The 19,988-nt window shown below is 41.2% G+C and overlaps 1 protein-coding gene across 12 annotated transcripts in view; it reads left to right on the forward strand.

Moving 5' to 3' along the window:
* The first annotated feature begins 337 nt into the window (after positions 1-337).
* MAP7D3 (MAP7 domain containing 3) overlaps positions 338-19,988 on the forward strand; it is a 34,079-nt gene continuing 14,428 nt past the window's right edge. For 7 of the 12 annotated variants that reach the window (XM_078064640.1, XM_078064636.1, XM_078064639.1 and 4 more), the window contains exons 1-8: positions 350-493; positions 7,095-7,193; positions 7,291-7,374; positions 8,456-8,619; positions 12,093-12,207; positions 12,718-12,822; positions 15,762-15,857; positions 17,559-17,684. In XM_078064640.1, the coding sequence (XP_077920766.1) occupies positions 433-493; positions 7,095-7,193; positions 7,291-7,374; positions 8,456-8,619; positions 12,093-12,207; positions 12,718-12,822; positions 15,762-15,857; positions 17,559-17,684 (850 nt within the window). In that variant the 5' untranslated portion in view covers positions 350-432. Of the gene's footprint in view, positions 494-7,094; positions 7,194-7,290; positions 7,375-8,455; positions 8,620-12,092; positions 12,208-12,717; positions 12,823-15,761; positions 15,858-17,558; positions 17,685-19,988 lie in introns of all 12 variants that reach the window. The other 5 variants (XM_078064644.1, XM_078064643.1, XM_078064645.1 and 2 more) reach the window with 3 other exon arrangements.

Consider the following 19,988-nt stretch of genomic DNA (forward strand, 5'->3'; position numbering starts at 1 on the left):
AAACTCCGGATACAAGCGCACCCAGCAGGCACTCAGTATAATGCTCCCTAAGGGAACGAAGGAACAAATGAAGAAAGGAAGGAATGTTAACTGCGTTGCTATGCAGACGGGATGAAAGGAAAAAAGGAATGTTGGAGGGCCAAGCCGGCTGATGATTGGCTGGCTCCCCGCACAGGGTTGCGAGGAGAGCATGGAACGTACGAGAGGGTTTCTTTAGACCAGGAGGTCCCTACCCAGCAGGTCAGGACGTGGTGCGCAGGGAGCAGCACGGCAGAGTTTGCTGGTCCCAGGCGGGCGCGGCGGCTCTGCGGGCCCCGCCCCGCCCCGCCCCGCCCCTCGGCGCCGCGGCCAAAGCCGGCCAGACGGCCGCGCCGGAGCCTGCGCACTGGGCCTCCAGCGCCACCAGCGGTTGCAGACGCGGCTGCTCGGAAGATGGCGGAGCGTGCCGGCGCCGGCGGCAGCACATCCCTAAGGGGGATGCGCGAACGGATGGGTGAGCGGCCTGGCGGCTCCCGGGGGAACTCGGGCCCGCGCGGGAGGCGGGCTTCTGGCGGCCCCGGGGACCGTTGGAGCGGCGCGGAGGGCGCCAGAAAACTTTACTCCGGGGTGGCCTCGCGCCGTCCGGTCCTCTCCTCACCCGCCCCGGAGTTCCCCTGGACGGGAGAGAGAACCGTTGTGGGACGGGGGTGGGGGGAACGGCCGGCCGGCACCACCGACGGCCGAAGTCCCCGCCAACTGCCCAGCGGCCGCCGCCACCGGCGGAACCCCGCGGGCGGGGCGCGAGGGAACTAACGGGCGCTGTGGGCGCGGGGGGGGTGGGGGGGTGGTGGAAGGGCCTGGGACCCCGGACCCCGCGGACGGTCCCGAGCTCCGCCTGCCGTTGGGGGGCGGTGGACGCCCGCGCAGCCGCCGAACGGACGCGCCACAGCCCGGGATGTGCGGGCGCCCGCCCAGAGCCCGCGCGCCGGGGCAGCCCTTGCAGGCTCCGAGAGCCGGGAGTTTTCCCTCTGCGCGGGGCGCGCGCGCTCGCATCCTCTCCCACGGTCGCAGTCCTTGCCTCTCCCAAGGGCTTAATCTGCCGCACCCTCCCGGTCAGCGTCGGGTGAGGACGGAGCCCTGGGGGGCTGTTGCTTTGAAAGTTGGAGGAAACTTGCCTCTCCGCTGCTCCTGATTTGCCTGCCTGTAGCACATGACTTCGCCAAGATGTCACCTTCCGTGGGACATCTTGCAGACCCTAGGCTTCAGTGAACGGGAAGCAGCACTTCAGTGTGCTTTCTTCTAAACTGGTCCCAACGCCAAAATGTTTTCCCCCCTAAAATCGTTAATTTTATAAAATTTGGCAGCGCATTGCTTAGCCCAGGAGACTGCTCCGCTAGCTGAGGGAAATGGTATTTCTCGCTTTTGGGAGATTACTTGCTGTTCTCAGGCTAGTTTCCTATTACTGTGAACTTGAGAATAAGACGATCTTAAGTGATTTTATTGAAATCCTTAGGGATTTTTTCATTTGCAGTTGAAAAATTGGCTGCGAACGGGGAGGCTTTGTGTCACTTCAGATTACTTCGAATCAACTTCCCAACGTATCAGAAGCAGATACACTTTCCTCTTTACCTTGAGAATCAGAGTTTGCAGTAAATTCGGATTGTTTTATTGTTGACACCTAAGGCTCTCTGCCGTTGGTTTATTTCAGTGATTTAAAGTAACCAACATTCTGGATAACCCGCCTCCCAAGCATTTTTGGGTATTGAATGTTGTGAAGTATTTTAAAATCTTGTATGAGACCGTTGATTGGATTCACAGTATTTCAAGCCAAAAACTTAGTCATGCAAAAAGGGCTTAACCCAGAACCCTAATTGACTCCTTGCTGCCCATTTCCTATTAGGAATTGAAAACATCACATGCTATATGTTAGACTTTTCACAGAGTACCAGCTTTAACTAGATTTGCCCTCATGGTCTCAGCATTTTCCTGAAGGGGACAAGGAGTCATTGAAATGTTTTGCCACTTTGTGGCAAATGAAATGCCTCTGTGACAGTTGCTTTTTATTCTGTTATCCAAATAACCGTGAGTAGCCCTGACTCTGTTAATCTGGTCAATTTTATTTCCTGCTGGGAGCCTGGCTCCAAGAGTTAAAACATTGTCCCTGAACAAATAACTTCTCAGGTGCAAGAATTATGTACATTCATTGAATTATGTTTTCTGTGCATAGCACTGTGCTAAGATTGTAGCATACTGAAGAAATACACTTTTTAGAAATTTTTATTTACTTGAAAGGGGGAGGGTGGGAGCATGGGGGGGAGGGGGGTGGGTGCTGAGCAGAGGGAGTGGGAGAAGTGACTCCCCGCTGAGCAGGGAGCCTGATGTGGGGCTCGTTCCCAGGACCCTGAGATCATGACCTGAGCGGAAGGCAGACACTTAACTGACTGAGCCACCCAGGTGTCCCAAAATACACTTCTTTTAACAAAACATGTGTTTTATATTTTTATATATGATTGTTTTAAGATAATTTATGTGAATGTTTCAACCTGATGAGCATAAGAAACTTTGCCACTGACTTGTTACCTTTTTTGTTTTTCTAAATTCACAAGTAATTTCTAAGTTTAGGGTAAGTTACTCGGAATACTTTAAACAAATACAGAAAAAGCTACTAAGATTGAGTCAGATCATTATAGAATTTTAGAGCTGGAGAAACCTTAAGGTTCTCAAGTCCAGCACCCAGAGTCCTAGCTATAAAATCCTGGGCAGCTTCTACAACTTGAATGTGTATTCGAATAGCTTAACAGTTTTCCAAGTAGCCATTCCACTGTAGATAGCTCTGAATGGTAGGAAACTGTCTGTAATTTACTTTAAGACATGCTGTCTTTGAGGAGTTTTTTGTTTTGTCTTAAATTTATTTTTTAGTGATCTCTCTACCCACTATGGGGCTCAAACACAGGACCCGGAGATTAAGAGTCTCATGCTCTTCTGACTGAGCCAGCCAGGTGCCCCAAGACATGCTATCTTTGGATTGGATCTAGGGATCTTTAGGAAATCTCAGCCCTATGACTTTGTTGCTGTTTTAGACAAAACTACTTGAATCTGCCTTATTTTTGTGTGCCCCTAATTGCAGATATCTTTGATTTCCTTTTTTTTTTTTTTTTTTTTTAATATTTTCCCACCCTCTTCCTTGCCTAATGACTGTCCTAATGCCATGAGGAGAGATCCTTGGTATGGGTGGAATGGATCTGCCGGGACTATGCCACTCTCAACTGCTCAGCTTTGAATGAGAGTGGATCTAGGACAGAGGCAGCAGCTGTGGGAAGAGGGGTCAGGTATTGAGCTGCTGGAACAGTCTACTGCTAGACCCCCCCAGTGCACTATATCCAGCAGGAGCCCATGATAGGAGTTTGTGGCTATTGCAGCTGCTTATTCTGTTTTCCGAATAACAGTGAGTAGCACTAAATCTGTTAATCTGTAACAATTAGTTTCATAGTGTAGTGGTTCTCTGCCACAATCATAGCCATTCTATTAAAAAAAAAAAAAACAAACCTTTCAGTCATTTTTTGCGATCTACGCCCTTTGCTACCTAATAAAAATACTAGTTTATGTGATCTAATATTTCTAATGAGTACAGAAGAAAGGATCTTGGGGAAGAAAGGTCATGGTGAAGTGGGGCTACAGATGTTATGTTGAATTCTGAGTGATATCAAGAGCAACAGCTGTGGCAGACAACAGAATTGCTGAATAAATATTGGGATGAGTATTTATCATTGGCATCTCATGGGATTAAGCATTTTGAAGTGATTGTGCAGCTTTAGGAAGATTATTACCGTACTTGAACTAGTTGCCACGGAAAAGTGTTCTTCCTTTGTTGTGTTTAACTTGCCCTGGTGACACAGATCCAGTGTGTATTGGGGGGGGGTTGTGTGTGGCAGAGAGAAGCAGAAATTTCCAGTATATTGAAGTTGCTAATGAGCTAAAATGCTTTATCTCCAAAAGAAGCCTCAAAATTTCAATGACCTCTTTTTAAAAAATCTATTAAATGTAAAGCATTCTTTAACTTTGGCATCTTTAATGGTGCCTATTTTTGGTTCATTTCATTCTGAGGCTTTTATTGGGCTAGATATCCAGGATGATTGAGTTTTTAATTAATTTTCCCCTCCTAGGAGGAGAATGGTTTACTTGCATTGTCTTTCACATGTTTTTTTCTAAATTTAGGCCTTTCTTAGTCACAGCATATAGTGCTTTATTTTAAAATATTTGCATTGCTGTATTTTCAAAGTCTGTTTTAAACCAAAACACCTATATTTCATTTACTTATTGTTGAGTCAACATTTAGATCTTAATTCCTTCTTTGTGATGTTTTAAACAGAAGTAACTTTAGAAGTAGCAGAGGTGGGAATAAAGAACTAAGTCGTATAAAGGTTAATGTGGGTTTTGTACAGTCTGGTCCTTGATAAGAAGTAAAGTTTTTTCTTAATCTACAATTGAATCAAGGTCTGGCTTCACCAGTTACTACCTGTGTGATCTGGGAAAGTAATGTTTAGCTTCAGTTTTTCTTATCTATAAAAAATATAGGATTGTTAGAATTTAATGAAGTCATACAAATGAAAAGAATTTCGTAAATGGTGAGGTGATATACATTATTTGTTATAGCAATTTTTAGGAAAGTACCATAAATATAGATTAAGGTTCATATTTCCGTTTTAGTAATAAACTCTATGCATTTTCTTAACTTCCAGGCAAAAGGTAACTTTTTTCTTTAAGATTTTATTTATTTGAGAGAGAGAGAGAGAACATGACTGGGGGGGTACAGAGGCAGAGGGAGGGGGAGAAGCAGACTCCCCGCTGAGCAGGGAGCGGGATGGAGAATGGATGCTGGGCTCCATCCCAGGACCCTGAGATCATGACCTGAGCCACCCAGGCGCCCTGCAAAAGGTAACTTTTAACTTTAATTTGGGATTCAGAATTAGTATAGGAACTACAGAAATAACTGTAGTATACTTAAACTGTACCTTACTGTAGCTTTAAAATGAATGGTAAGTGAATTCCTTCATTCAACGGAGTTGAATAAAATACTCTGTTCAAAGTTCAGACATAAAGCCTTTCTCTCATTGCCTGGACATTTTAAATAACTTCTAGAGCCTGTCCTTTTGGTGAATATATTTCTTGCCAGTGGGAATTTGGATATGAAGTTCTATGAAGTTCTAAAAATCAGACTTGAGGGCGCCTGGGTGGCTCAGTTGGTTAAGCGACTGCCTTCGGCTCAGGTCATGATCCTGGAGTCCCTGGATCGAGTCCCGCATCGGGCTCCCTGCTCGGCGGGGAGTCTGCTTCTCCCTCTGACCCTCCCCCTTCTCATGTACTCGCTCTCTCTCAAATAAATAAATAAAATCTTTAAAAAAAAAAAAAAAAAATAAATAAATAAAAATCAGACTTGATATTATTACCACATTAACCTTTAAATTATTTAGTTCATTATTCCTACCACAGCTAATTCTGAGGTTACTGCTGTTTAATAAGATCTTTAAATATGGTAAAATTGTACCTTTCGAGAGAAATTGTCCTTATGGTCAGGTAATTTGTGCCAAAATAGGAACTTTCTTTGGGATTTCTAAGCAGGAAAACGGAATGTGCAAAACCAACTGTTGTTTTTTCTGTGCTCACATAGAGATGTCACAAGTGGGAGAGAGTGTAGGAGGGTTTAATTAATTTATAGACTATGTTTAAGAATTGTTCCTAACATACTAGTATGCAAATTCAGAGGATAATCTGTGGTCCACAAAATTGCTGGTAGTTGAAGTAAGCTGAGAAGAGTCTAATCTTCAAATTTAGCTAAATCATGGATTATCTGAGTTGTTAGGTCTCTGGGGTAAAAAAAAAAATTCCTTTTTCCCTTTGGAAATAGTGGTCCCTATGGCAGCAATTATGATGTCACTTTCAAGGTAAAATGACTGTAAAATGACTCCCAGATATCTTTCCTCAGTGGCAAGGAACATCTCAGAGTCCTTTCATTCTTTAAGGACAATGACAGCTACTCTGTTCCTTTAATTATTTTAACTGCCCATCTTCAACTGTTATATTTTTTCCTGATATATAGAAAACAGAATTGTGTGCAGTATCACAGGGGCATATTTCCTGTGCTTTCACAAAGGTAGAGGAGAGTTTTCAGTGTTAATCTCCAGATCTTCCTGAAGATGCCCAGCATTGTGGGGCATTTTGGATACAGCCATAAATGGAATTAAAGGGCTCAGGAATCCCCTATAATAATTGGTGTGTGTATCATCCTGGCATTTGTTTTTCTTACTCTCCCTCAAATTGTGCTCCCCTCATCTTGTATTTCACCTTTATTGAAGTTATTTACCACTTTTGGGCCTGTTTTACAAGGCATGTGTAAATTTATCTTTGTTTGCCTGACATTTTTCTACCTAGAATAATACTCTCTCAATGGAAATTCCTTGAGTGCTTCTCCACTTTCCCTGCATTAGAATAGAGCTTTTAGCAACTGGAAATGCCTGGGCCTCCATCCCAGAGACTGGGGGTGGGGAAAGGCAGGCATTGCTCATATCTTTAAAGCAACGTAGGTGAAGAAAACCCCACATCTAGGTAATTTATAAATGTACTTTTTAATATTGGGCCCAATCTCTGAGGATCTCACTGTTGACACTTCTGCTTCCAAATTCAGATCCGTAAGCACCAAGTCTTTTCTAAATTCTCAGTTTATGGTAAAACAGTTTTTCCAATTCTGTCCCGGTTCAGTTTTTCTAGTACTTGGTGTAATGTCTTGTCTGAGGCATTTTTGAAAGCTATTAATCATTAGCTCCTACTCATCCACAAGCTTGTGCTGCCACTCCCACTAACAACTCTCTTTAAGTCCACAGATAGGCTGGCACATCCACAAGAAACAGCTTTGATTTTTTCTTCAACTGTTGTTGAACATCACAGGAACTCAATAAGGCTTTGTTGTTGACCTGGATTAATCTGTCATGATTTTGTCTTCTAGATGAGAGATGCTATCCTCTATCATCAAGGATGATTGCTGGAGCTTTGTCTCCCCTTGTATTAGCTGTTTGTATTCATAGTATCTAGTCCCTTCCCTTTATCTCCCTGTATTCTAGTTGCTGCTGCGCACGCCATTGCTGAAGAAAGACGGAGTCAGAGTGGTTTCTGCCCCCTTCCATCTCAGTCTGCAAATATAAGATCAGCTTTTAAACCAGGTGTAATTTCTAGAATGTTTTTTGATAGATGTCAGAGTGTCATGTCATTAAAATCGGATCTATTAATGCCTTACTATATTTCCTTTTTTGTTTTTAGTAATCGATGGATCCGTGCTTAAGAGTGTTGTGAAGCAGAAGCTGGCAAAAGAACGTAGAGAAGAGAGGACCAGACAGCAAGAAGGTATATTTTAGACTTTTTTAAAAAATCGGAATGAATAAGTTTTCTGTCAAGGTTACGTATTTTCAAAGTGATTTTATCTACTTTTCCTGATCCGTTTATATCATAGATTACATTTTTTCTAGGATGTATTATATTGGATTCAATAATTATACTAAGGCAGATAAAGAAGGCCTATGAAAAATATTTGATTAATTTTTGAAGTAGTAGTTTCTGTTATCTCTAATTTTCTGAACACTAAGGTCTGAACATTTCAACATTTGTAGAAACAAGCAGAATGGGGTTTCAATAAAAATGATTCTCAAAAGGAAAATGAAGTTGCTAATAATCCTAACATAGGCTTCTCAAGTGTAAATTAGGATCTAAAAGAATAATCTTTTTACACCTCAAGAGAATGCTTTTCTCAACTACTACCCATTTTTCTCTGGCCTTTGAAATCCCTTGACAAAACTTGTGCTCAGCTTTATTCAAATGGATATCATTTGTCTTTGTTTTGGTGAGGAGTTATTTCTTCCTGGAGCTCTTAAGGAGAGTATTTTAGAACTGCATAGATGCTCTCCAGGCTTTAGTGAGGGGAAATCTGACACAGGAAAACATCATGCTGTTCCAAGTGTGGTGTCGAACTCCGTGAATGTAAAACTGGCATGCTTAAATACGGTCTGCATAGCTGAGGCCTTTGAAAGAAGTTTCCTAGTAGAAGGAGAAAAAGAACATTCTGGCCATGTGTTTTCTTTTTAATTCTCATTTTAATGTATTTAGCATGTTAATCTGGTGGGGTTTAACTTCAGCTCAAATCAGCAGAAATATCACATGAAAAAATACTTGTTTTTAATTTGGAATTTTCGTTTGGACAGGATATGAGGGTCATCTAAGCCATCTCTGTTCTCTGGAGTTAAATGAACACCCAGTGCAAATGCTTCTTTAGTGGCCATTCTCGTTCACTTATATAATGTAATAGTTTGTTATTAGCGTAGGTCATGTTATTTTTAAGAAAGAGAAGGCGATATATTAACTTTGTGGATTGTGGAAAACTTAAATATTTTCTTGACTCTTACACCTCGAAAATGTATTTGGAATATTTCAGCTAATAAGGAAACACAACTGCTTGAAAAAGAAAGAAAGTCCAGGATCCAGTATGAAAAACAGTTGGAAGAGAAGCAACGAAAACTGAAAGAACAAAAAGAAAAGGATGAGCAGCGGAGAATATCTGCAGAAGAAAAAAGGAAACAAAAATTACAGGAAGAAAGGGTACAGTACATGTTTCCTAGCCTGTTAGTCAGATGCCACACGGTGTAGCCTGGCACTGGAATACTTTTTTCTTAGCCTTTCACTGCCTTTCCTGCCCCCCCGCCTTCCCGCCAAAGGACCCAGCCCCAGTTCTCTCTTCTTCCCTTCAGCAGTAGAGCCTCTTGTCCCTGTCCTCTCAGATCCCTGAGTGTCGACCTGCTAGCTGAGGTAAAGAGGAGCCTCACAGGCCCGGGAAGAGAGCCCTTCCACCCTCCGGGATGTGGCCCACTGGTGTCGAGGCCCAGGGTTTGCTCTGAGCTCTGTACCAGCGCTCTCGTGTTCACAGACCCGTCGATAGGCCCCCATCTTACTTCTCACAGGGTCTCCTCGGACTTGAGCGCGGGCCAGTCAGATGACGGTGCTTGCTCTCCCATCTGGCTTCCCCTGCCTTTCTGCCCCGCGCGCTCTTCCTCCCTGCCGTGCTGGGGCCCTGCGTCTCTCTTTACCTTCCTGGACTCTTGGTGTCTGGCACTCTGTTGGTATGAGTCACTGCCTTCATGATGCCCTCTCTTTCCCCTTCTGTTCCTCTTCCGTCAGTTTGTCTTTTAGTGTCCGTACTTGGGCATTTAAAGGCTGTCTTGTTCTGACGCTCTCTGACACCAGAGTTTTCTCCTGTAGGTCATTCCACTACTTTACTCTGAGGATCCTTGGCTCCTTGTGAATCTGCCATGGTCTCTGGGACACCATTCTCTTTCTTCCTGGCATTCTCTCTTTTGCTTTATTCCAGTGATTCTCAAGGGTCCCTAAGTCTTAGTCTGTCTTCTGGTACTCCGGCTGACTGTGACCTTTTTCAGCCTGAGGCGCCTTATTTTTCCTTCCTCTTTGTCTTAGGTTTTTTCTCTCTCTCTCTCCACCCCCCCATCTTTGGGCTTTCTGCCTATTCTCTCAGTATGTGTGTTTTTATCTCTCCTTCTTTTCTTCTGTTGCTCTTATTTTTTTTTTTTTTAAGATTCACTTATTTGAGAGAGAGCGTGCGCAAGAGAGCAAGCAGCACGAGTTGGGGGAGGGGCAGAGGGAGAGACTCTCCAAGCAGATTCCCTGCCAAGCGTGGAGCCCAGTACAGGGCTGGATCTCAGGATCCATGAGGTCATGACCTAAGCTGAAACCAAGAGTCAGACACTTAAAACTGGCTGAGCCACCCAGGTGCCCCTGTTGCTCTAATTTTAAATTTTCTTTTTCTGTCCTTTCTTTTTGGTTTCATTTGTCCCCATGAGGCTTCTTCTCTGCGGGGCTCACTCTTTCTCCTTGTGCACACAGTTGCTCTCAACACACCTCACCCCCAGCCCCTGCCCCATCTGTGGCTCTTCCTTATTCTAGGACTGTTCCCATGCCATTTCTTCCCCACCCATGGTCCACTATCCCTTCTCTCTCTTTCTGTACCTTTTTCTATGGTGGTTTATGCTGTTTTTTCATATTCCAGTATTTTCGTTCAGAATTTCTATCACTTGCCATCTTCCTCTGTGAAAGAGCTCCTTAATTTACTTCCGTGGTGAAGAGAATGAAGGCCACAGATAGAGAGATTTGAACTAAGAGACTGAAAGAATGTAAAACAGAACACTGCACAGTGTCCCTGGAGGAGAGAGACTCCCAGGGACCGAGAGAAAAAAAGACAATCTTAGCGAAAGAGGAACCTGAGAGAGATCCCAGAGAAAATGTGATAAAACGGCACTGCAGAGGAGGAGGGAGCCAGAGGTGTGGTGGGAGAAAAGAGGCAGAGGGACAAGGAGAAAAGGGGCAAAAGAGAATCAGCCTCACAAAACTAGTGTGGTGGAGGGAGGGTGGTCCCCGACAGAGCAGGAAGGGTCCATGGGACACTGTGACCAGCCTGCACATAGAGAGAGAATGATTCCTTAGAGCAGGGGTGGTGCCGAGGAGGGGGGAGTGTGGACAGGAGACCTGTAGGAACCACAGATGCTAGAGGAACCTGAGAGCACAGAGGGCCAGTGCATTTGGAAGCAGGGGCATAGGGTTCTTAGGAATCAGAAATGTTTCAATAACACAAGACGAATCACTGTTTTCAGTCTTTATTATACTTTCTGGGTTTTCAGTAATTTGAGCAACTTATTTTCTGTTAAAAAATATAATTGTAAAATATTGCCATTAGATACATTTTACCTTAAGAATTGCAGTTGCTTTTCTCCTCAGAGAATATGGATGACTCTCCATTTTCCTAGTATGTTTATCTTTTCCCTCAGAGAAATGGTGGGGGCATTGTAAGGATGATGTTGCTATGAAACGGTCCTTGTCAGGGAAGAATAGAAAGCCTCCTGGCCCTGCAGTTGATTTGCTTACCTGAGTATAGTCCACGGTCTGTTACAGCACAAGGACTTGAAATATCAGAAAGGAAAACCAGGCATGCCTCTTTCTGGCAGTGGGGTTGTTTTGCCACAGTGTGGTGTTTACAGTTGAATAGCTATTATCCTGAGCCCTTGCAATTAAAGTTGAGGTCAAGGGGCACCTGGCTGGCTCAGTCAGAAGAGCCAGCTTGACACTCTTGATCTTCTGAGTTGGAGTCCCACGTTGGGTGCAGACATGACTTAAATAAAGAAAACTTAAAAAAAATAAAGTTGAGGTCAAGACAGACACATCGATTATCTTTCTTTTAAACTTTATTATCACTAGAATTTAAGATGTTACAAACATGGGTATTATAGATGATTCTGGCATAGATTTCACTTATGTGTGTGTTAGTTGATTTTTTTCCCTGCCTGATTCTACAAAGAATTTGAGGTGTATTTTATTTTATTTTTTAAAGATTTTATTTATTTAGAGAGTGAGCAGGGGGAGGGGCAGAGAGAGAGGGAGACAGAATCCCAAACAGACTCCATGTAGAGCGCAGAGCCCAGTGTGGGGCTCCATCCCATGATCCTGAGATCATGACCTGATGCAAGATCAAGAGTTGGACGCTTAAGTGACTGCACCACCCAGGCGCCCCTTAAGGTGTATTTTAAAAAACATACCACAGGGGCACCTGGGTGGCTCTGTTGGTTAAGCATCTGCTTGGCTCTGGTCGTGATCCCAGGGTCCTGGGATTGAGGCTCGCATCGGGCTCCCTGCTTCTCCTTCTCCCTCTGCCTGCCACTCCCCTTGCTTGTGTGCATTCTCTCTCTCTGTCAGATAAATTAATGAATGAATGAATTAATTAATTTCCTAATGATATAAGCAGAGGGAAGCACAGTCTGTTCCTCAATTCATATCCACAGGATTAAAACCTGTTATTTAAGAGAAGCATTGACATTGATTGATACCAGAAATATGGTCTTCAATTATTTATTTTTTTTGGTCTTCATTTTTAACTATTACCTGATGCCCCCCCCCCCAATTTTGCTTGATACAAAAATTTGGTAATGGGTTGGTTTTCTAATCCACAGATCTAAATTATACTAACCACTATAATGAATGTGTAAAAATTTGTTGGCATTTATTTTAAATAGGAGAAATTTAAAGCTATTCTCTATCGGACATCAGAACGGAGCAATCGTGTTGATCATCGTCAAAAAAGATGGTCATGGGAAGGCTCTACATCCATGAACCCAGAAACCAAAACTGGTAATTAATAACCACTGTTTAAGTTCATTCATGTTCATATTTAGATATTGGCTATTGCTGCAAGGTTGCATTTACAACAAGGTTTTGAGCTTTGTATCTTAAGTGAAAATGCTGCCATGTGTGTGGTGTGCACAGTAAATTTATGTTTAAATTTATGTCATGTGAAACTGCAGAAGAAATTTTATTATCATTTTATCCAGTATATCCAAAATCTTACCATTTAAATTTGTAATCTCTGTAAAAATGATTAAGCTTTATGCAGCTTTATCCAGTGCATATTTTAAAAATAAGTCTGCCCCATTTACTATTGAGGGTACTCTAAATTTTCCTATAAATGGACAGAATTCTACAGTATCATAAAACCCAAATTTATATTATTTGTAAGGAATGACAGTGAACATTGTGCACCTAATTAATGCACATACTCCATAGAATTACATCATGAACATACTTTGTTTCAGCTAAGGATGCTTTAAGTATGAGTACAGTAAATATTACATCTTTTCTCAGCTAATACACGTTCTGTATCGACTGAAAAACTTGAACAAGAGACTTCTGGTTTACACAAACAAACGTCTGTGTCATCTGCAGGTCTTCAAAATTCTGTTGCAAAGAGTAAGTAGTTATTTCATGTATTCTGCTGAATTTTAAGCCAATGAAATAAATTCTTTATATCTTTTCACAGTACCACTTATCCTTTAGATTGTGGAACATTTAGATGTATTTCAGAAGAGCACCACCTTGTTTTATAGTAGATAGAGATGATCATTACTATTTTGTATTTTCATCAGTATTAATCCTTGTTTCATAATTTGCATATGAATCATCAGAGGGGTTTGTTGAGTTCAGGTAGCCCAAACTGAAACATATTTTGACCAAAAGACATTGCCATTACCTGGCACAATAACTTCTTAAAAAAGTGATTCATAGTGTACCTAACCAGTAAATGAAATCCTTTTTCCTAGAGAGTAGCTAGACTGGTCATTCAGTTTCCATTAAGTTTCACGAATATCACCTCATTTAAGGGAAACGTTAGCATATGTACAGCAGTGGACAGGTTGATCTGCTTCACATGTGTCATACTTGTTTATTCATGACAACCTTGTAGAGGTGACAGGCAAGTGTAATTACCTTCCTGGCTTTAGAGTTAAGACCTCAAGAAATTCAGTGCTCTTTACTCTGTCATGCTTATGGTTTATATTTTGGTCATTTGATAGATGGATCATGATGTTGAAATTGCACATTTCAATAATAAGCCTGTGTTTTCCTCCAAAGCAAATAAAGTGGTACCCATGTTTAATGAGCAAAGCATTGCTAACCTCTACTTTACAACTCTTCGTAGTGCTAATGTGGTGGTGTTTTTTTGTTTTTTTTTTTTAAGATTTTATTTATTTGACAGAGACACACACACAGAAGGAACACAAGCAGGGGGAGTGGGAGAGGGAGAAGCAGGCCCCCCGCCGAGCAGGGAGCCCGATGTGGGGCTCGATCCCAGGACCCTGGGATCATGACCTGAGCCGAAGGCAGGCGCTTAACGACTGAGCCAACCAGGCGCCCCGCTAATGTGGTGTTCTTGAAAAGACAAAGAGATTATCTACTATGACTACCTCAGATAACCTTTTGCTTCTGGTGTTTGCCCTTTTAATTAGTGTTCTTTTTTAAAAAAAAATCCTTCACCTGACTGTCAGTGACCATTTCTGGCTTGTTGTGCATGGTGCTTCCCACTGATAATTGAAATGGATTAGGCAACCATACCCATCAATGAATTAAAAAAAAATCCTTTCCAGAGGCAAAAACAGAAGTGATCTTGGCAGGAGGAAGACACGGCAAACATATTCCACATCATTCCCACTTTAGTGCCTTATGAATTGAAAACAAAAGGACATAATTACGATTTGAATTTAAAAATATTTCTTTAAAGATTTTATTTATTTGAGAGCAAGCGAGAGGGTGATAGGGCACAAGTGGGGGGAGGGGCAAAGGGAGAGGGAGAAGCAGACTCCCCACTGAGCAGGGAGCCCCCCATCTGGGGTTATCACATTTTTCTTTTAATGGTCTAGCAAAAGTTGATCCACTTATCACCCTAACCCTCGATAGGCTTTCCCAGAGCACTTATGTGTAGCCTGGGTTCATTTGTAGGTTAATGTGGGAAGGTTTTCTCTAGCACCTTCCTTGTCATATAATGAAATTAATTTATTATTCACCAGTTCAATCCTTTAGAAAAATTAGATAGCATTCATTGTAATGTTGTATTTATATACTTTCATTTTATATATGTATATACATTCATTTTGATATATATTATTTGTTTCACAAGCATTCACTCTGTTTCACTATCTAATTGCTTTGAGGAGTTAGCAAATATTTCTTCCACAGACGTGTATGACGTTTTTAATATAATGAGCAAATGCTAGTATGCTTTTATTAATAGGTCTCATGCTGTATTAATGAGACTTGTAAAGAGGAGGAACAGGTGATTACTTTTAGGATAATTAGTTAAGTTACACTGAAAGAGCAATTCCAAGTAACTTTTTAAATGATTTTTTTACTAGTTTTTAATACGAGAAGGTATGTGTGGAAGATACTTTGTGAAATAACTTACAGGTACAGTATATTGGACACTCTGAAACAGTGAATGTTGTAATTAATGATGTCAGGGAAAAGAAAATCCGTATTGGTGGTGGCTTACCTTTGTAAAATCTCTGCAAATTGAAATGAAACCTGTTTGATCCAGAGAGATGAACATTTCACACTCAAAGGAAGTTCATAATCTAATAACCTGTAATATTTTAAGTAGCCCTGTTTTAAAGCTTGGCTCATTCAAATTGTCTATTTTTCTTCTGCTCGTTGCTGACTCATAATAACTGTTCACACTATCTTGACATTACTTGCAGTATGAAAATAAAGGATGTGTGATTTAATCACATGATTGAATTGATTATACCTCTGGTTCATGCTGTTTAATCACATTATCAATTCAGGAATTTTCAAATGATGCTATGTTGTCAATATGTATAGGTCCCCAATTTAATTTATAGGTTCCCAAAAGAGAAGTTACTCTTTAAGTAGACACTCCTCAGTATCCTGAGCCAGAATATTTCAAGTGAAGTGGCAAAGTGTCTACACAAACTGGGTTTTTCATTAGTTTGCTAACATTATGCCACCTGTGCCAAAAGTTAAGGATCATTTTTGTTTAAAATAATCACCGTTATAACTAAAGTACACATTACTTTAGTAATAGATGTCATGGATTGTGTCCAAAATTAAAAGTTGTATATTCCCAATTTGGGAATGTTGATCTTGTCAGGTAGTATTAGACATTGTCCTCTTAATTTTTAACTGTTTTTTTCCTAATTAATTTTATTTTCCAGATAAAGAGTAAACTAGTTTTAAGTTTGGGGATGCAGAATCTCTACATAAGATTTGAAATTTAAATTTTTACAATCAAGAGTAGAGAAGATAAAAAATGTTTGAAAAGAGGAGTGACTCACTCCTGAAGTAATATATTTAAATAATTTGTAAAAAAATAATATTCCTTTGCCTTTGATCTCCAGGAAAAATAGAGAAGAAGAGAAGCTCATCCTTGAATAGAAGATCTAACAAACTGCAGACACCTGGAGAACCTGTACAAGTAGAAGAAAAACCAACTGGTTAGTTATTTCTAAGTACCAGTCTTAAATAGTGGTTTAAAAGAGATCTATTGGGGTGCCTGTGTAGCTCAGTCAGTTGAGTTCCGACTCCGATTTCGGCTCAGGTCATGATCTCAGGGTTGGGAGAGAGAGTCCCGAGTTGGGCTCCATGCTGAGCTTGGAGCTTGCTTAAGATTTTCTCTCCCTGCACCTCCCTACTCCCCGCGTTTTCTGTCTTTCTCTCTCTCAAAAAAAGGCAACATTTGGTTGCTTGAGAAGTCGTTCCTAAAATTCGAAGCCAGAATATCCCTTCTTTAGCTAAAAAATGTCCTTTGATGCCATACTTATTTGGCTGAAGCCAAGAGTCTGTCCTTAAATGAATTTATAATTCTGCTGTCATCTGAGCAAGAAGTCTGTAATGAAGCAGAGGGACTAGATCACAGAGTGTTGGTATATAGATAAAGATTTGTGCTGGAGGACTTGATTCTCTTCAAACATTTCATCAGTTAGTGTTTAGAAGGTCTTAAGTTATTGACCATAATTTGAACTTCAAAGCTTTGCTGTGTTGCTTCATAGCATTACCCACATCTAACCTTTGTGCATGTTTTCACTGCTGATTATTATACACAAAATTTCATACTTATTACTGAAGTACTTTTTTTTTTTTTTTTAAAGATTTTGTTTGTTTATTTGAGAGAGCGCACATGAGCAGGGGTGGAGGGGCAGAGGGAGAGGGAGAAGCAGACGCCCTGCTGATCAGTTAGCCCGACACGGGGCTCGATCCCAGGACTCAGATCATGACCTGAGCCGAAGGCAGATGCTTAACTGACTGAGCCACCCAGGTGCCCCTGAAGTACTTCTTTATTTAAAGTAGTTTCTTTCTAACACCATCCCCCCCACAACTTTTCTCTGCCAAACAGGACTGTTGCTTTTTGTTTTATACCAAACCATTCACTTACAGAATACTCTCCAGTTTGTTGATTCAGGTCAGATCCTATTATAACAAATGCCATTGTCACAGGGATCGTTAGGAACATAAAAACTTTTGGAGCAAGGTATTTACAAGATGCACTTTTTTTTTTTTTTTTTAAAGATTTTATTTATTTATTTGAGACAGAGAGAATGAGAGAGAGAGAGCACATGAGACGGGGGAGGGTCAGAGGGAGAAGCAGGCTCCCCGCCGAGCAGGGAGCCCGATGCGGGACTCGATCCAGGGACTCCAGGATCATGACCTGAGCCGAAGGCAGTCGCTTAACCAACTGAGCCACCCAGGCGCCCTACAAGATGCACTTTTAACAAAAGAATTCAGTCAGTCCCTTGGAGCTTTTGGTAATGAACTTGACCACTTTGACTGTGAGTGGCATATCTGTAGGAATCCACGCCAAAGTTGTTTTGTCACATACCACTTCTCTCTCCATACGTGAATTCCTCCGTAGAGACTATACATTGGATAGGGCTTCGTTAGATATGTTACCTAGATTTCTTCACTGGGGTTATTGTGTATGCCAGGGCCTTTGACCCTTACTTCAGGTGCTCTCTGCCCTAGCAAGGCAGTCTGATCCAGTGGCAGTGTCCAGTCCCATTATATATATGTTGCTTTCGTAGCTTCTACTTTTAGGCTGGGAAAGTTCTCATTTGCAGCAGTTCACATTGCTCTTTCTTGCTTTGCATTTATTTGTGAGACCTCAACTTGAATCTTTTTTGTTTGTTCTCCTCATTTAGCTCGTCACCCGTATACCAGTCTTCGGGAGAATGATTTAATCACTCGCCTGCTTGTCCCTACAAAAGCATCAATAGCCAGGAGCAAAAGTGCTGTTTCTTTGTCATTCCCCGGGAAAGATACTCCAGGTAACAGGCATAGGGCAGAAAGCCTGAAAGTGTTAGTATTTGCACTGAAAAAGCAGGTATGTCATTTGATTTGTTGCAGTAAGGCATAAAAATAATTTGAATCAGTAGTTTCCAGATGACTGATTTTACCCAACATTTTATGTTGCATATTTATTTTATGCCTTCTGGCATGGTAGATTAGTTATCTGGGTGATAGTTAATTGATAGGATGAGATAAGATAGTTGTGGTGTGGTGGTGGTTAAATTTTTAAATGAGTTTTTGAAAGACTTTTTTTAAGATTTTATTTATTTATTTGAGAGAGAGCACAAGGGAGTGGCAGAGGGAGAGGGAGAAGCAGGCTCCCCGTGGAGCAGGGAGCCCCACGCGGGACTCAATCCCAGGACCCTGAGATAATCACCTGAGCTGAAACCAAGAGTTGGATGCTCAACCGACTGAGCCACCCATGTGCCTCAGCCCTAAATGTTTAAAGATCGATGGGTTTCTTGACCTGTGCTTCAGTGTGCCATCCAGTAAAAGGTACTGGATGTTAAGAGTATCAAAAATTTTTATAATATCAAGGGAGAAAGTTTCCTACTCTACCCTCCTTTTTTCCCTAAAATGTGGAAGAATGACATTGAGCTGCTCTTCAGCTTTTTATTAATAGCTAGTAAAATAAAACCCATCTTCAGGCTTATGTGGATTTTCTCACTTATAGGTCACATAGAGTGTTAGACATGCCTGTGGGTAGTAAGAAGTCCTCGGTAGTGGAGAGCTCAAATGCACTATTCCCATCATTCTTTTATTTATTTATTTATTTATTTGAGAGAGAGAGAGAGAGCACATGAGAGGGGGGAGGGTCAGAGGGAGAAGCAGACTCCCCGCTGAGCAGGGAGCCCGACGCGGGACTGGATCCCAGGACTCCAGGATCATGACCTGAGCCGAAGGCAGCCGCCCAACCAACTGAGCCACCCAGGCACCCTATTCCCATCATTCTTTGTCTTTTTTCCTCCACTTTTTTCTTTCCAGAATTTATCCCACCACCTTTATTCTTTTATTTTTTCTTCTGTTCATATTCATATGATTAGTAAAATAAATTACAGTGCTATCACAGACTTTCTGGTAGTGCAGCTTTACTTGTTTTGGTTCAGATTCCTGACTTTGTTTTTGCCCTGTTATATGTATGTCAGATTATTTTCTGCCAGTCTTCCCCCAGTCTTCTGTAAGGTATTTCTTGTATTAACTTTCATTCTTGTTTAATAATCTGTTACTTCCATCAAAAATGTAATATTTTATCTTAAATTTCTATACCTATACTTAATATGTTTTTTGTAGCACAGATTGTCAGTGTTAAATAATGTGACTGTTTAGGTACGTATAGATATGTCAATAAAATACATTTTCCACCAAAAGTGGGGGACTAAAAAATAACATTTAAGTCAGTCAGATTGTTTATTCATGAGTAGTCAGTCTTTGGTAATTTGTTCTATTTTGATTATTTGATGAGATCATGTAAAAGTTTACCACTCAGATTTAAAGAGGAGGTGACAAATTTACCAAGTCTTACAAAAGCTACCACCAAATACTTCCTAAAAAATACTTACTTTTCTTTGTTATACAAGCAATAAATATTTAGTGTAGAAAAAATTTTAAATGTAACTTATTATCCCAGTAACTCACTGGTAACTGAATATTTTGTTTATATGTTTTCTTCACAAAATAGGATTGTAACCTGTTTTTGTTTTTTTGATCTGCTTTTGTCTAAATATATACCGTTTTTCTGGGGGCGCCTGGGTGGCTCAGTTGGTTAAGCATCTGACTTCGGCTCAGGTCATGATCTCTGGGTCCTGGGATCCAGCCCTGCGTTGGGTTCCCCACTCAGTGGGGATTCTCCTTGTCCCTCTCCCTCCGCCCCTCCCCTGTGTGTGCAGGCACTCTCTCAAATAAGTTCTTTTAAAAGTGTATATATATATATATATATATATATATATATATATATATACCATTTTCTATGTCTAGAAATTGTATATTATTACTGTGAATGACTGCCTTAGTATTTTCTCAATTTCCTGTTGAATATTTGGATTATAGTTTTGTTTCAATATTATCAATAATGCTATAAGTAACTTTATTACATGTTTTCATGTCTGGTTTTTTCCTAAGAATAGATCTAGAAGTAAAATTGTGGGAACAAAAAATAGGTCCTTTTAATGGCTTTTGATGCCTTATTGCCCCAATCCCTCCTACCAGGAGCATACACAGATCCACACCCCACCAGCAGTGTGGGGCTGCCTGGGCCCCAATCCCTCCTACCAGGAGCATACACA

Source organism: Halichoerus grypus, chromosome X (assembly GCF_964656455.1).
Source record: "Halichoerus grypus chromosome X, mHalGry1.hap1.1, whole genome shotgun sequence".
Lineage (NCBI taxonomy): Eukaryota > Metazoa > Chordata > Mammalia > Carnivora > Phocidae > Halichoerus > Halichoerus grypus.